Raw genomic sequence first — 15,114 nt, forward strand, 5'->3', positions numbered from 1 at the left:
TAAGGTCTTTAGAAATACTTCTGAAAAGATTTTATTAATTAATATTATATGCTTTTCTCTTAAGTTGCGATAAAAACAGCGCATTCATTACAGCGTCGCGTCCTGCCTTGATCGGCCACTTATTTCTAACACCGATAGCCATTCTCCCCGGGATTCTCAACAGCCTCATAAACACTTCCTCGCTAAGTTAATCAGATTAGTGCCACCTGCTATGACAGTGGCCGAATAAAACCTACCTTTGCAATCCTCCTACAATAGGACGTCCCACTCCTCTCATCCCAAAAATACTCGTATTTCGCCAAATGTCTCGTCCTCGAAATGCTATCACCCGTCATCTTCTCCACCAGCGCAACTTGCCAGTCCAGGATCTCAAACGGCATCTTCTCCACGTCCTTATGTCTTTTATCGAATTTATTCCTCACCACATCATACAGATCAATCGCCAGCATGAGTAGGAACAATGCCACCAGTACCAGAGTGATAACGTATACAGACATGTCTATCCGCGTATTGGGAATCTGACATCCGTATGTTTCTCCGGCGCCGAATGAGATTACGTCTGATTTATCCAGAGTTCGGATGTTGCCGCTGCCGGAGAGCATGGACATGGCGTTTAGGACTTTGGTGAGTTGGAAGGGATATTCGGAGGGGGTGACTTCCAGGATGAATCCTACCATCAGAGGAGCCCAGACTGAGAAGACGACATCGTTGCCATTGTCGTCGATGGGCCAGGGTGCGGGTTTCCATTTGGGGTCGTGGATGGAGAGGGTGCATTCGAGGTTGGTGATATTGGCGGGTGTGGCGATGGTACCATTAGTTTCGACTGGGGTAGAAATCATGGCTCTAACTAGGGTTGCGTTAAGGCTAATATTTTAATGGGTTATTAACACCACCTTTATTCATTAATTAATAACGGACGAAAGGCTTAATAACTCACATGACTTTTGTATACCTTAGTATAGATAATACATATATAAATCGCTGTTTAAAGGTAATTTTAAGTAGTAAAATCAAGTATATACTAAGATAATCTAAAGGGGTATTTATTTATTATCTTTTATATTAGCAGTTATTATCCTTAAATCCTCGGAATTTATTATCTATATGATGTTTCCTTATAAGGTACTTGATAGCCCGAGGTCCTACGCTTCTAATTAGCTATCGGATCGGACTTATATTTTCCCGGTCACGTGTTTAACGAATAACGAATAACAGGTCGAGTCTATTAAATCCTGTTATTAACGAATGAACCCTCTATTAATTAATGACGGCAACCTTAGCTCTAACGTTGCGGTCGGTAAGGTTTGTGGATGGGGAGATGTGGGGTCCCCAGGCCATGAAAGCGGTGCCGACGTTGAGGTCGTGCGTAAAGCTACCGCCCCAGTATTTCTTACCATTTATGAAGGTCTGGTTTTTGGATAAAGGTCTCTAGAACATCGTGGGCCCACTACACTCGTCTATGAGTATATGGTCTTGATTGATGGTCGAACGCCGAAGAAAATGGCAAATGGGAAGGAAGGTATATCTTACGTCGTCTGGCTGTATGGTGGTATCAGGTGACATCCTCCTTTCCTGGAAAGAAGTTCGTGATATTATTGTTCACTTTGGAGTATATCCCAACCTTGGCTTCCTTTCATGCGCAAGATCCAGAGAATTGATAGCAAGCCATGTGGCAGACCAAGTCGAGACCGGCATCAGCTTATCACTGCTCATCATCGTGACCATGCCCGTTTTGAACGGACATCTAACCGACACGTTTTCCTGGACAATAAAACTGTTAATGATGTATCGGTTTCCTGTCCCAAACAAGCCACTAAGAATCATAATGAGACCAAGCCAGCCGCCTGGAATCCGTTTGAGGGTCCAAATATAGGAGAAAGTCGAGCCGAGGGACAGCCATGGTGTGAAGCGAGACACGGGTACGGGCTTGGACTTTAGGAGGGTGCGATGGCCTTGACGACGGACGAGGCGATGTCCTATAAATGCGACGAGGAAGTTGAGTATGACAAAGAGAGTCGTGAAGATGTTGCGCCAGGCGGATGGGCTGAGATCCGAGGTACTTTCTGGGCCGAACCATCCAGCTGAGTCCGACATGGCTGAGACGTGCTGAAGTGGTGCGTGGGATCAATGAGTGAAGATGGGACGAACAACTTGGCGAGAAAAGGAGCGAGAGCATCAGCTAATAAGCAACTGTCGAACATGCCTTGTGTAGCATTCAGAGAAGTAATCTCAACCCTGAAGCTTGGCAGTGGCCAGGAGGTCAGAGCCTTGTTGTAGATGGGGGCCAAATGGAATTTCGGAACCAAGCCTGTATCTCGGAAGGAAAGCAAGTAATGAGACATCTTTAAACAACTTTGCTCTACGTCAGCTTGCAAATGAACCGTCAGCAAACTTCCGGGACAAAATTCAAATAAGATCTCAATCACTGAGGTCAATTTTAAGTTAAACGTTATGGAAGATCGCAACATCAAAATCGAGCTCCGGCCTCCACAATCGCTTCGGGTCCGAATCATATCTGCCGCTTACAGTACCGAATTCTCATGCATTACTACCCGCTCGTGTGCAGATTCCATGAGGCGTAGTACGCAGAGCGCCCAATCTTGTTGTTGATAGCAATCTTGACATATGCATGAGATTTGGGGCGTGCAGGGGTCGCAGAACCGCTTTTGGCGCCTTCCGAGACTGGGGCTGAAGGGGAGTCCGGGTTGGGAGGTTGCGATTCGCTCTGTCGGGTTGGGCGACCATCCACTTCGAAAAAGCTGGGATGTTTATTACATATTCTCCTATGTATGGAGTATTGATTCAACATTAGGTGGGAACTCGTGCATATGCACTGGAGGTGTTGCGGGTCAAGACTACGAGGCTCTGGGGCCTGGAGTAGCTGCGTAGTAATAGGTGTGCGTGTGACGACGGATCTCTGGCATGGCGCCCGTACGACGCCAAATTTCCACCTCTGTTACTTGACGGACCAGGTGGTGTTGATAACGTCTGGCTTTGTGTGCTGCGCCATCGAAAGTATGTCATATTGCAGGTTTCTGACAGTGTATCATGTCCATAGATATCGGAACCAGTTGAGCGGAACGCTGCTCAAATTCCCCACTGTAACCCGAAATTTGTCCAGTCCATAAAGTCGCTACCATCACCCTGTTCACCAACGAACATCGATTGAACGTCATTGAACAGATTCGGGTCCTGCAACAGGATTTCGGGTTCCGAGGCGTTGAGTAGAGGAGCGCACATTCGGTCTATGGTCTCTAAACAGCGTTCAGCAAGACGATTATTAACTGCCACGAACGACAGCAGATTCTTGGTAATGCGGAGATCTTCGAGCCAGGACTGTGCAGAAGGATGGGTTGGCATTGTAATAAGAAAGATGACAGGAATCAAGCCCGCCTGAAAGAGGAAATATCTGAGCGCAGTCAGTACAAAGAGGAAGCAATTATTGAGATATGCAGTGCTAAAGAGCTTACAGCATGTACCAGCTACCAAGCCTCGAAGTCAGGTTCCCCGCCATGTATTCAGATATGCTAGCAATAGTGTCCCTTGCACTCTCCAAGCAGAGCATCCGACACTTCTCGTCTGCTTCGTCTGCCGCAAGGTTCTTTTGTGGCCCTGTAGCCCAGAGATGGGTCGCCCAGCGTAGCACGGTAGGTCTAAACAGTATGATACGAAGATTCCAAGTTCGCCATGAGAGACGATACCTGGCGAGAATGAATGCGTCATTAGCCTGGAGTTCTGGGCTGTGAACTTGGAAGTAAGCAGGGATGGACCTCTGCCATGTGACTAGAGGGGCTTGAAGGCCTAGGAGTTCTGAAGACGTAGGCCCTGGTGTTGAAATCAGGCGCTGGTAAAGCTGGTTCGTGGTTAAATGCAGCGCAGCTTGCGCTCGCAGAGCCGAGTAAGCCGTAGGTTTTAAGATCTCTTGTGGTAAAGAGGTAGTTGCCGCTGTCAAATCCTATGATGTCACATTAGATGGGCTGCAGTCTTAGAAGGTCAATCTCACCTGTTCGTGAATATTGAGCACTTGATTAGTGTCCATGTTACTTTCTTCGGGAAGAAGCACTGGACGACCAAAAGTAATGGACGCTCCAGAATCGAAGATGTATAGTCCCCACCAGACTCTTCTCCTCATTTCTCTCTGTAGCGGACTGATCTTCCACTCGGGAAATTCTTTGTGAAGGCCCAAACTCAGGGCCATTCTCACAGCCAAGCCGAGGTAATTCCAGCCTGTGTTCGGTTTGTTCGTTTTTTGTGTGTAATTACTGAGCAGTAGAAGGGCTTGTACCAATGATAAGTTACCTGCCTCAAATACTGACGCATCATCTTGCCACAGGGAGTTGACTTCTTGATAGAATGTCCTGTCGATCGTGGAATCATCGTCGCCAATGCACCAAGAACCAATCGCAAGGACGGCGTTTCGTAAAATTGGCCACGTCTTTCCCTTTGGTCGTAGCAGCTCGCCTGAATACTGTGCTCGGAAGGTTGCTTCGTGTAGGAACGGGTAAGCTGTATGGTAATAGCAAAAGTATGCATCGATGAAGACTTGCTCCGAGACACCTGACAGAGGAGGTGCTAGGTACGGGAATTCGAAGCCTCCGGTATTGATTGGCTGCCCAAACGGAGGCTTTTCTGAAGAAGTCATACCTGGATCTCCACTCAACAGAGCTCGAAGAGGCATCACACTGGAAGTTGCACCTGGATATTGTTTAGTCACGAAATTCAATGAGGCGCGATGAAGCTGTACCAAGATACCCAGTTCCCTCGGGTTTGATAGATAAAGCCGCCATCCCATCCGATAGTCCACTGAGCGTGGTTTCTTCTGTCCAGTCGAAGCCATCTGCTTGCTGAGGCAGAGCCTCCTCTGCTCCAGGGGATGCACTTTCCCTTCTAAATCCACGTGACTTGACATCTGGATCCTCCGGTTGCAGCGTTTCCGCATTTTGAGGACGGGAGTTCCTTAAAGGTTTGTCTGAGGTAGTTTCTAGTAACTGATCGAGGTCGACATCTGGATGGAGTTCTGCAAATGCGGCTTCGAGCTGGCGTATGCGATCTTCTGCGACGGTAAGATTGCTTGATATTTCTACTGTCAGACCAGAGTGTCCTAAAATGCAAAAAATACGGATTTACATCACACAGTATGTATCGCTGCTGCTTACCTTCGTGTCAGAGGAGTTCTCTCAGCTTTTGGGCTGTAAATGCATTGCTTTCCTTGTCGCACGCATACTGCGCACGACGGCAGCTCTTTGGTGCACTACAGTCAATGAGCAAGTAAGGACCTATGTTTGCTCTAGCCGGGTTGCTGTATACCTTGAATTTTCTTATCCTGCACTCATCACACTTCGAATCATCTCGTTAGAACGCTGTGAGATGCACTGGGGATGAAAAGTGGACATGCTGAGCAGAGCTGGGAGCGGGATTCCTACAGCAAATCTGGGAGCCTCTTCGCCTGGCATTTTGCGAGATGTGGCTTCTGCTACTGAATTTCTTGTGGGTGTGTGCTCGGGGTCAAGTAAGTTAATATATAGATAGAGTACTCGTTAAACAGTGCATTTTCGATGGTGACGCGAGGTCGTGATCCAGGGCTGCTTTAAAAACGCCACATCAACGCACTGTGATAAACCCCGCACTTAGGTACGAAGTTACTGTAGTGCCCGTCTCGCTAAATATAGGGGTATTTCCAAATATACTCACTCCAGGTACCATATTATGTAAGGCTCGGAGGCTCTCCGAAGGAGACTTTTCGTATATCAGTAAGTTGTTCCAGACAACTGGGCGCCGCGGAGAAAAGTCAATCCCACAGAGTTGTCCCCCTGAGAACTGTCATGCCCTGGTTTCAAGCGGACACGTGCAGGTCCACTTGCTCCGGCTGGGTGGAATACTGTCCGGCGCGCCAGACCTTGGGAGTCGTTTCTTACAGACTCTTTTATTGCAGCTCTCACTTTTCTCTTGTTAAAACTTGGATACCGCAAAGTCTCTTCGGGTCCCCAGACTCGGGATAATCGAAGTTGTCGGTAAAATGGGTTCTGAACCCACCCCAACTTGAATGATTCTATTCCAGATTTGGCCATTAATACTCCACTAGCTATTGATGATGAAAAGCTTATCTGGTCATTGCTGGTAATCGCTGGTTCTCCAAGCGCAGTATTGTGATCGGAGAATGAGCACAGCTCACGAAGCTCAGAAAGGTCGAACACAAACAACTAAGAATATCTTCAGTATTCTAGTTGCCAAAACCAATAACCACGCGATGAAAGATGCTGCTGATCGGTTTTGGCAACCTGTACATTTGTTACAAACTCCTTAAGCTGGCGTGCTTTTAGTGGCAACTTTCAAGTATGTCCATCTTCTAGTCTCTACCACCGTACCTAATGTTTGTTGGGGAAAGCACTCCTTTTCGAATTCGGAAGTGGAGTGAATTCGCCACCTCAATTCCTAAGCATGTGGACACGGAGAAAAAAATCTTTCATCATGGCATTTCTTGTCCTTCGATTTCGTGGGCATTATTCGGCTGAAGACTCATCGGGGTGGATTCTCCTGGTCTTGGCGAAGTCTGGAGGAGACTCTACTCACTGCAAGTAACCATCCAGACACCCAACTACAAATCCCAATATGGCCAATTGAAAAAATCTGAAAACAAAGTATAAGTTACATGTATCTGGACTGCGCTAATATCTCATAACTCTGTTTCGATCCATACATGGTTATCTCTTCTCAAATTCATCCCATGTCCTGGCAAATAGCTAACTGACTGATCTCCAGATTCTCCATTTCTCCTCATTTACGCCATATCAACCATACGTCTTCTCCTTGCTATCTCCAGCCAATGACAATTCAAATTGCAGAACATTGATTCGAGAAATTGCGATGTTGGAGACCCCGGCCGAATGCCATCATATGTACAGTACATGATGTGATTGGCTTGGCGACGGGCAAAAACTGCACAATTGGGAGCGATTCCGAAACGTTGTTACCAGCAACGCCTTGTATCGCGACGCCAATACAAAGAAAAGTCTGTACTTCCAAGACTGATAGGCGGTATTGGCAGGGTAGGTTGTGGTGAAGGCGTATAATTTGGCGTTGTGGTGTGTGCTTGGCGATGAGGTGCATGGGATTGAGGGGTGTATAAGTAATGGATTGGAAGCTCGCCATTCTAGTACTTTGCTCTGTATCTCCGAGGAGAAGCACAATTTGCACCTATTTTGGCGAGAGAAATATTTTTTGTTTGTTTACTTTCGATTACCAAGTGCGTGTGATATTCCAACATGTCGGCGCCTGTCCTGGGACCATCCTCCAACGAGAAAGGCCTCTCGAAGGAGCAAACGGAGTCCAATTCCCCTACTTCAGATAGCGATTCTGAGATCCAGAGTGTTACGCCTGAGTATGGATCGTACCACAATCATGTTTTTGCAAGTCCGTCTGTAGCCGAGTATTGGAGGCAGGTGTATGAAAAGGCGCAATATGAGGGACGGCATCGATTTGATCCATTATTCACGTGGACTGCCGAGGAGGAGAAAAGAGTGAGGAGGAAGGTAAGTGGTGGATAATGGAATGCATCAATATATGCTGGAGACTGACCGGTTTGAAGATCGATCTGAGGATCATCACATGGGCATGGATGATGTTCATGGCTCTTGACCTGAACAGGAGAAACATCAATAGAGGTTCGTCCACTTGAGCGCCAGAAATCACTTGACAATACTGACATCTTCTTAGCAATCACAGATAAAATGCTGCCCGAGCTAGGAATGAACACTAACGATTTCAACTACGGCCAAACAATCTTCCTCGTCTCTTTCCTGTCCGCTGAACTCCCATCCGGTCTCATATCCAAGAAAGTTGGACCTGATCGGTATGAGCCTCCCATATCACACGTCCTCCCAAGTAATGTCTAACCTTGAGCTCGTAGATGGATCCCATTCTTAATCGTCGCTTGGTCTATTACTTCTGCTGCTCAGTGTGCACTGACAAGTAAAGCTGGCTATTATGCTGTACGCAGTCTTCTTGGGCTCTTGATGGGAGGATTCATCGTACGCCTCAACCCTTCCAACTTCATGTCTATTCATTGCCTGACTCGTGATAGCCTGATGTCGTACTTTACTTGACATATTGGTACAAGAGTAATGAACTCCCCACTCGTCTCGCTTGGTTCTGGACAGTCCTGAGCTGTTGCAATATGTATGTGATCTCTTTCTTATGATCAAATATTGCCTGAAAATACTCTACTGAAGCCCTATAGTTTTGGATCTCTCATAGCAGCAGGAATCTTGCAAATGCGCGGCATTCATGGTTGGTCAGGTTGGCAATGGCTGTAAGTGCTCTCTGTGACCCCTGCTCCCACCTCTCTCATCAGTGTTTATCTCGGTCTTAACACTCATCCAGCTTCCTTATCGAAGGCATCATAACTGGTACAATCGGTATCGCCTCATGGGTTGCCATGCCCGCTAGTCCCTGCCAAACTGCAGGTCGCGGTCGCGGAAAAGGCTGGTTCTCCGAGCACGAGGAGAAGATAATGGTGAATCGACTTCTGCGAGACGATCCTTCCAAAGGCGATATGAACAATCGTCAGGCTGTTGGATTGCGCGGCTTGCTTGCATCGTTCTGGGATTTTGATTTGTGGCCGACATACATAGTGAGTTTTTCTCTTGGATTCTATGGGAGTTCGAGATTGGAGCAAACTGACCTGGAAAGATTGGATTCTGCGCGTACATCCCACCCAATCCGCCAGGAACATATCTTGGTCTCATTCTCCGAGAATTGGGATTCAACACATTCCATGCCAATCTTCTTACCATCCCTGGCCAATTCATGTTCCTGGTCAACGTGAGTTTCCCCGTTCTTCATCCACCAAATTGAAACACTTGCTAACCTCACCCCTCGCTTAGCTCCTCATCATAACAAAGGTATCCTCCTACTTCAAAGAACGCGCCATCATATCCTCTTCCTCCAATATCTGGATCCTACCTTTCTTAGTCGGCCTCGTGACCCTCAAGAAAGACTCTAGTCTCTGGATCCGATACGGGTTGTTGTCAGGGCTGGTATCGTACCCCTATTGTCACGCGATCCTGGTTGGTTGGAACGCGAAGAATTCAAATACAGTGCGCACGAGGGCGGTTAGTGCGGCTCTATATAATATGTTCGTGCAGGGTGGCAATATTGTTGCAGTTAATATCTACAGGGATGATGATAAGCCGTTGTGTGAGTTTTCCTTCCCACCTCCACTTCACTTTTCGTCCCACCCCTCGAAGTCTCGATTTCAATCCATTTCTACGGTAAAATCTAACATACCTGCCACCCCCAGACATCCGAGGCAACAAAATCCTTCTCGCCATCTGCTCTCTCAACATACTGCTCTTCTACGCTGTCAAAGCATATTACATCCGCCGCAACAACAAGCGAGACGCGATCTGGAACGCTATGTCTGTTGAGGAGCAGGAGGATTATATTGCGAATACGAAGGACCAAGGTGCAAAGAGGTTGGATTTTAGATTTGCGCATTAAATAGGGTTGAAGATGTCCTGGGGAGGGATGGGATGGACTGGTAGTGCAGGTGTGGCGCCATGGGAAGAAGATGGCGAGCTGGGGAATTGTTAGGGCAAGGACCTGCTAGCTAGGAAGGAGCTAGTTAACGGTATGGTTATCGTGGATGTGTAAGGATCATTTCGGTCCTCATGAATGTATGACTGAATGCCACCATCAACGAGGGAGAGCAGGTTTTAATATCCGATAATCAACCAATGGCAATAAGCGAAGCCAGACCATTATTTTGCATTTCGCAGCTCTCTTTCCTCCCGTACGTGGGCTTCCGCTGACTGATTATTTTAAGTAAGGGAGGCTCGGTGGAGTTGAGCTAGATCTGGTGTTATCGAGTAGAATTTGTCACCCTGTCGGCGTTGATAACTATTCCTCTCCCCATCAAAGCAACAGATCACTATCCACCGAATCAATTGAATAAGTTCCAAACCGCACTCCAAGAAAATCGGAATCGTGCAATCGAAAAACGCAACAAGACTCCAGCCTAAGATACAGCCGCGCGTGACAAATCCCTCTGTTACGTGCAACTGTCATTATTGTTGTCGTGGTGAAGCGAGATCTCGCTAATGGCAAGTATCGAGTGAAATAATTTTGGCGCATTTCTTCGAGGCATGCGACGTGCAATAAAACACAGCAAGCGGCGCCGCTACTCTACGGAGCGGAAAATTGATGTCCCGGTATGAGGAAATCGTGCTGACTTTGCTTTTGAGAGCAATTTGTACTCTACACTCTAGGCCATGATGATGCGAATCACCCTGTTTCGATGGGTTTGTTTTGATTGAAGTTTTTTTTCAAAGAGATGTATTGCCTTACGACTGACCTGCAGCCTTCACCATACTCTCGTTATGTCCAAGACGCGGTTCTTACCCGAGAGTTTTGTTGCACATCGCACGTCTATTGTTTCCGTGGAGTCACAACGGCATTGAGGTGGGCAAGTGGTGACTGGAAGAAGGTGAAGTTGTAGGCGCAACCCAAAAAACACATCATTGAAGTCGTACTAGTTCACGGTACGTATACCCAGGTGATCTTACGATCCCAATATGTAGTGTTCGCTTTTATATGCAAGTTAATGTGATATTTATAAATATAAATATCAGTTGGATTTTGGAGGACAGATTTCAAGCAGAAAGGCACTTCTGACTTACAGGAACTCAAGTCAAGCCCTGGAAATAAGGGTTCCTTAACAGGTCTGTATTTCCTGTACCTATAGACTCGTTCTCCTCCTCCTCAAGACACCCTTCTCACAGTACCCTCATTTGCGCGATCCTTCCCAACATGTGACCACTCCAAGCCTGGCGTGAAAGACATATTGTAATACTCAGAGGGAATCTTCGGCGTGGGACATTTTCCCCCTTGTACTCAAGAGCAGGGGCTGTCACTTGATGCGACGAATCGTCACGGGCTTCACTAATATGAGATGAAAGGAGGGTTATCTCAACGACAGGTGGACCGTCATGATATTCAAACAATATTTATTCCTGGTATCTCATCTCATCTAACCATGCGACACAGCGCTAGTCTGCGCCTTCTCCAATTCATCCACCGCCGGGCTTCCATTCTCCTTTGTCTCTTCAATTGCAGGAGTGGTAGCCTCACTACTAGTAGTCTTGCCATTCGGTATTGACTCTTTCTCCTTCTCTTTCTCTGTCTCCTTGGCCTGTTCTTCACTTGGTGCGGGAGGTGGTGGACTGGTTACTTTGGGTTTGGGAACGCTCTTCGCGTTGACGAGTTTCACGAGGTAGTCGCCTGCGTCGCCTGCGCCATCTAAGCCGCCGATTTTGGTCTTGAAGTGTTCTGCGTCGCGAAGCATCCTAGCACATATTAACTGAGAGATTCGGGATTGTGGCGGTGAGAAAAATTTACCTTGCTTGAGCAGCATCACTTCCCAGCACCACATCCCCGAATGCTTTACCCCACTGCTCTTTGTAGCTCTTAAATACAGGCTCCATGATCATCTTCACTGTCATATCTGGGAGATGCTTGCTGAGCACCCTGTGCAATGTGCTGGTTTCTTTGGTCAGAGTCTCCATGTATGCGTTGACTCCATCCCTGCTCTGGTCCCAGTTGATGAGTTTCATGGCTTTAGAGTGGGCAGTAGCCCGACCAGCCATGATATCGACGAGCTTGTCGTATATTGATTGCTGGTGTTCCAAGTAAGCTCTACGGACTTTGTCAAATTCGCCCATGAGAGATGAGACAGCCGATCCAGAACCTGCATGTCGGCGGACGAATTCACGTACGTGGGGGATGAGACTGCTGATGAAGGATAGGGCTTGAGCGGCGAGAGCCAGATGTTTAGTTGTAATATTTCTCAGTCCAGCAGAACGAGTGGCACCAGCTCCAAGAATGAGTTGCGTACAGCGAGAATTGAAGAGACTTAGGTATGATATCATGGATGTAGCGATCTCGGATGTTATTGATGGGATGCCTGTGTTGAGATGCAGGAATGAAGAGAGTCCGTGCAAGCAAAGTATTGCAGACACAGGTAGGATGAAAGATTCGCTTTCTATGTGGGCGGAACGAGTAGTAGATTTTGACGGCGTTGCTGAAGGTGTGGATGTTCCAGAATCACCGTTTACCTGTGCTGCAAGAAGGCTCGCCAGGGTATTTGGAGGTGACGGTGTAGGCGGAGCTTGCCATACTTTGCTTCCTGAAGTCCAAGCTTCGGCATCTTCAGTACTAGCAGACAATATGCGGGTTAACTCTTCGTTATCTGCATCGGTGAAATCCTTTGCGTTCCAAGGATCTGCTTCCATACCAGTAGCCAATGCTTGACGTTCAGATTCGCTAATCTGCTGTACAAAGTCTTTGATGTGACCATTGACGACATTTTTGAGAGCTGTACCGCTCCGCCCGGATACTGCCTCACACTCATTGGCGAAGAGGAGATTTAGATTGAAGTACCTTAGGAAATTTTCGACTGAAAGGTGGGTGCTTTGCTCGGATCGTACTCTGAGAACTTTCACAATCTTGTCCTGTGCGATATCAACTGCCTGACCCAGAAGATTCGACATATCGAGTGTTTGATGCATCTCTTCTTGGATCTCTCGTCCAGAGTTTCCCTTCGATGGGGCTGAACTGAGCCGCCCGTCACTTGCGGCCATATTGGGGCTTCGTGGTGGAGATCTCATCCCAGAAACAGGTTCTCCAAGAGTGCTGGTCACGTCCAATAACACCTTCACTTGCGTTCCAAGCCTCCTTAACGTTTCACCCACGCCTATATATATCTTTTTTAGTAGCTCCTCAGCATCTTCCGGTTCCAGGGCACGAAGGTTCCGCGCAAGGATTGATGACTTTTCTTGTTGCGTCTTCTGCCTCCCACCTCCCATTGTAGAAGCAGACATCATTGAGTCTGCATCGTCATCATTCGAAGCCGGCAGGGGCCGTCGTATGATATTTCTAAGCTCTCGCAGGACCGCATCCCGGTAGGCTGTTGTGGCAGGAGATGTATGCCGAGCACGATGTAATCCACTCAAATTCCCTAGCAGTTCTGTTCTGAACTGGTCGCTCATCACCAAGTATGCAGGATACGCAGATGGCTCACGATTGTGACCACCCCTGGATCGCTGAGAGGCACTGCTCCATCGCTGTAAAGTGTCCGGTGTTGAGACAGACTCCACATGGTGCCGAAGATCCCCAATCAAAGCATTCAAGAATCTTGTCTCGTATGTCTTGCCAATCCGCAACCGCAGCAGATCCAAGTCACTATTCACACCATTTAATGCTACTGCTCCTCTGAGATCCCTGAGCTGAATCTTGGTGTTTTTGTTAGCCACTCCGGAAATAAGCTTCTCCAAGCCATCGATAGCATCTAAGGCCTTGTCGACATCGCCTTCATCGACCAGAGATTCGCAACTCGTAAGTCCTTCCACGATCTGTTTCAATTGTTGGACCGCATCACTCAGCTGCTTCAGATTTTCTCGACGCCGTTTCTTCTTGACAATATTTAGACCCCCAACCGCCATTTCTTCATCTAAAGTTGCGAGTTCTTTTCGTAGAGCTTTGATGCGGTCCACGGATTCGGCGGCTTCATGGTGAAGTTCTCTCAGCGAGCCCAGCGCTGCAAAAAAAGACGTCGAAGCAGTTGAGATCGAAGATATTAGGTGAACTTCGATGGTGTCCATATACCACGAAAGCTTCTCCTGAAGAATAGCATTGGTTGCTAAAGCCTTCCGTTGTCCTACGGCTACTCCATTCGAAGTCCTCCGTTCATCAGGAGATCCCGGTGCTGGCTTAACCACTTCTGACCTTTCGCTGACCACATCAAATGTTCGGGGGTTTTCCAAGTGGAAATCCTCTTCAAAATAAACATTTGGTATTGTTGATAAGGGCGTAGTCGCATGTGCAGCCCTTCTTCCTGGGCCTCCACTCGTCCTCCGTTTTATCGTCGGTGTTTCGATAAATGAAGCTAGGGAAGCTAGGGAAGCTTTTCGAGATACATTTGGTCGACTTGCTGATTTACGGTCCAGATCCAGGAGGTCCGAGAAGTCATCATGTTTACCTTTTCTAAACAGCTGCGTCCCTCCATCATCTTCGTTATCCTTCGCACGTTGCAATGCTTCATACAGGCCTCCAACTTGATTCAAATATGGCTTGAATTCGGATGGGTCGACATGGGGGATGTTGGTAAGAGTGACAGGAGGTATATCTCGAGCTGTAGGTGGTTTATGGGCGCTCGAGGCTGGGGCGGATGTATGTGGTATTAAGCCTGTTCGAACAATAGGAGGCTGCAGAAGTGTTGAGATAGCTGCAAGTGTCAGCAGCCATATTTCCTCCATATTTGGCAGACCCACCATTCTGGCTGGACTCGTTCAATCCGTGCCAATGCGATGCTGTGTCTAAGGCGCCGCCTATAGAATGTATTGAACTGGCCGTGGAGCCACGCCTGGGCTGGTACCTTCCACTCGCGCCGGGCCTGCTTTCTGTCAGCACCCTTTACTTCACAGACGACATTTAATACTGACCTTGGAAATGGATATTCGCCTCGAGAAGGGGTTGGCGATGCGGGCGAAAGACTGTCGATTGAGTATCGCGGCGCTGGAGATGCCATGTTGGACAGAGTGTATGGGACTTGGGCTCAACGCCGGATGAGATATTTCTGCGCCTCAATTGGTTCTCGCAACCTCCAACCCCCCACAACAGTCCGGCGGTGTTTGTTCTTCGAGTCTCACCTATCGTGAGTAGTTTCCGTTGCACAGAATTCGGGTACGGGAATCGTCCAAAGGCCACGGGGCTTGGGGAATGTCAACGCGCTTGTTGACAAATGGGCGGATCGCTATCTGGGTATCATTGCAGAGAAGACATTTTCGAAGGGGCAAGTGAGGAAATGCTCGTCAGGGAAATCGTGGGCATATTATATTGTAAGTAGGTATCGTCGAATGCTTCGCTGCTTCTTCCGAAGCTCTTGTCTTTGGCCGAGTCGGGCTTGGTCTGGCCTTTGGGGTCGGCTCGCCAGCCCTTCCACTGGCCGACGGTGGATTGTGGATGAGCAGGGGAGCAGGGGAGCAGGGGCTGTGGCAGGGGTTCTGCGCTACTGCAAGCACTTTAAGCCATCAATGCCAGGCCATTTTGCAACGCGCGCTG

The 15,114-nt window shown here is 47.9% G+C and overlaps 6 protein-coding genes across 6 annotated transcripts; 2 read left to right on the forward strand and 4 right to left on the reverse strand.

The window, feature by feature from the left end:
- Window positions 1–48: 48 nt before the first annotated feature.
- On the reverse strand, window positions 49–937 carry ONS95_008812 (uncharacterized protein). The gene is made up of 2 exons (XM_058502369.1): window positions 237–937; window positions 49–182 (listed from the first exon to the last, which is right to left on the reverse strand). Exons 1-2 carry the CDS (start codon window positions 837–839, stop codon window positions 126–128), a joined length of 660 nt encoding a protein of 219 aa, XP_058361298.1. The 5' UTR covers window positions 840–937; the 3' UTR covers window positions 49–125.
- A 662-nt stretch (window positions 938–1,599) lies between these two features.
- Window positions 1,600–2,094, reverse strand: ONS95_008813 (uncharacterized protein; the record flags this gene model as incomplete). Its single annotated transcript, XM_058502370.1, has 1 exon — window positions 1,600–2,094. One exon carries the CDS (start codon window positions 2,092–2,094, stop codon window positions 1,600–1,602), a length of 495 nt encoding a protein of 164 aa, XP_058361299.1.
- A 993-nt stretch (window positions 2,095–3,087) lies between these two features.
- Window positions 3,088–5,453, reverse strand: LAC9 (lactose regulatory protein lac9 and GAL4-like protein; the record flags this gene model as incomplete). Its single annotated transcript, XM_058502371.1, has 7 exons — window positions 3,088–3,409; window positions 3,471–3,955; window positions 4,004–4,695; window positions 4,745–5,070; window positions 5,157–5,251; window positions 5,308–5,337; window positions 5,424–5,453. The coding sequence occupies 7 exons, from the start codon at window positions 5,451–5,453 to the stop codon at window positions 3,088–3,090; spliced, it is 1,980 nt and encodes a 659-aa protein (XP_058361300.1).
- A 1,733-nt stretch (window positions 5,454–7,186) lies between these two features.
- ONS95_008815 (uncharacterized protein) lies at window positions 7,187–7,675 on the forward strand (the record flags this gene model as incomplete). The annotated part of the gene is made up of 2 exons (XM_058502372.1): window positions 7,187–7,529; window positions 7,586–7,675. Exons 1-2 carry the CDS (start codon window positions 7,263–7,265, stop codon window positions 7,673–7,675), a joined length of 357 nt encoding a protein of 118 aa, XP_058361301.1. The 5' UTR covers window positions 7,187–7,262.
- Window positions 7,676–7,727: 52 nt separating this feature from the next.
- Window positions 7,728–9,723, forward strand: ONS95_008816 (uncharacterized protein; the record flags this gene model as incomplete). The annotated part of the gene is made up of 8 exons (XM_058502373.1): window positions 7,728–7,849; window positions 7,907–8,027; window positions 8,081–8,175; window positions 8,237–8,308; window positions 8,380–8,629; window positions 8,689–8,820; window positions 8,883–9,195; window positions 9,299–9,723. The coding sequence occupies 8 exons, from the start codon at window positions 7,728–7,730 to the stop codon at window positions 9,496–9,498; spliced, it is 1,305 nt and encodes a 434-aa protein (XP_058361302.1). The 3' UTR covers window positions 9,499–9,723.
- A 1,257-nt stretch (window positions 9,724–10,980) lies between these two features.
- ONS95_008817 (uncharacterized protein) lies at window positions 10,981–14,948 on the reverse strand. Its single transcript, XM_058502374.1, has 4 exons — window positions 14,496–14,948; window positions 14,325–14,446; window positions 11,395–14,278; window positions 10,981–11,342 (listed from the first exon to the last, which is right to left on the reverse strand). The coding sequence occupies exons 1-4, from the start codon at window positions 14,579–14,581 to the stop codon at window positions 11,027–11,029; spliced, it is 3,408 nt and encodes a 1,135-aa protein (XP_058361303.1). The 5' UTR covers window positions 14,582–14,948; the 3' UTR covers window positions 10,981–11,026.
- Between the last annotated feature and the right edge of the window lie 166 nt (window positions 14,949–15,114).

This window comes from Cadophora gregata (assembly GCF_030347475.1).
Source record: "Cadophora gregata isolate MNR1 chromosome Unknown scaffold_3, whole genome shotgun sequence".
Lineage (NCBI taxonomy): Eukaryota > Fungi > Ascomycota > Leotiomycetes > Helotiales > Ploettnerulaceae > Cadophora > Cadophora gregata.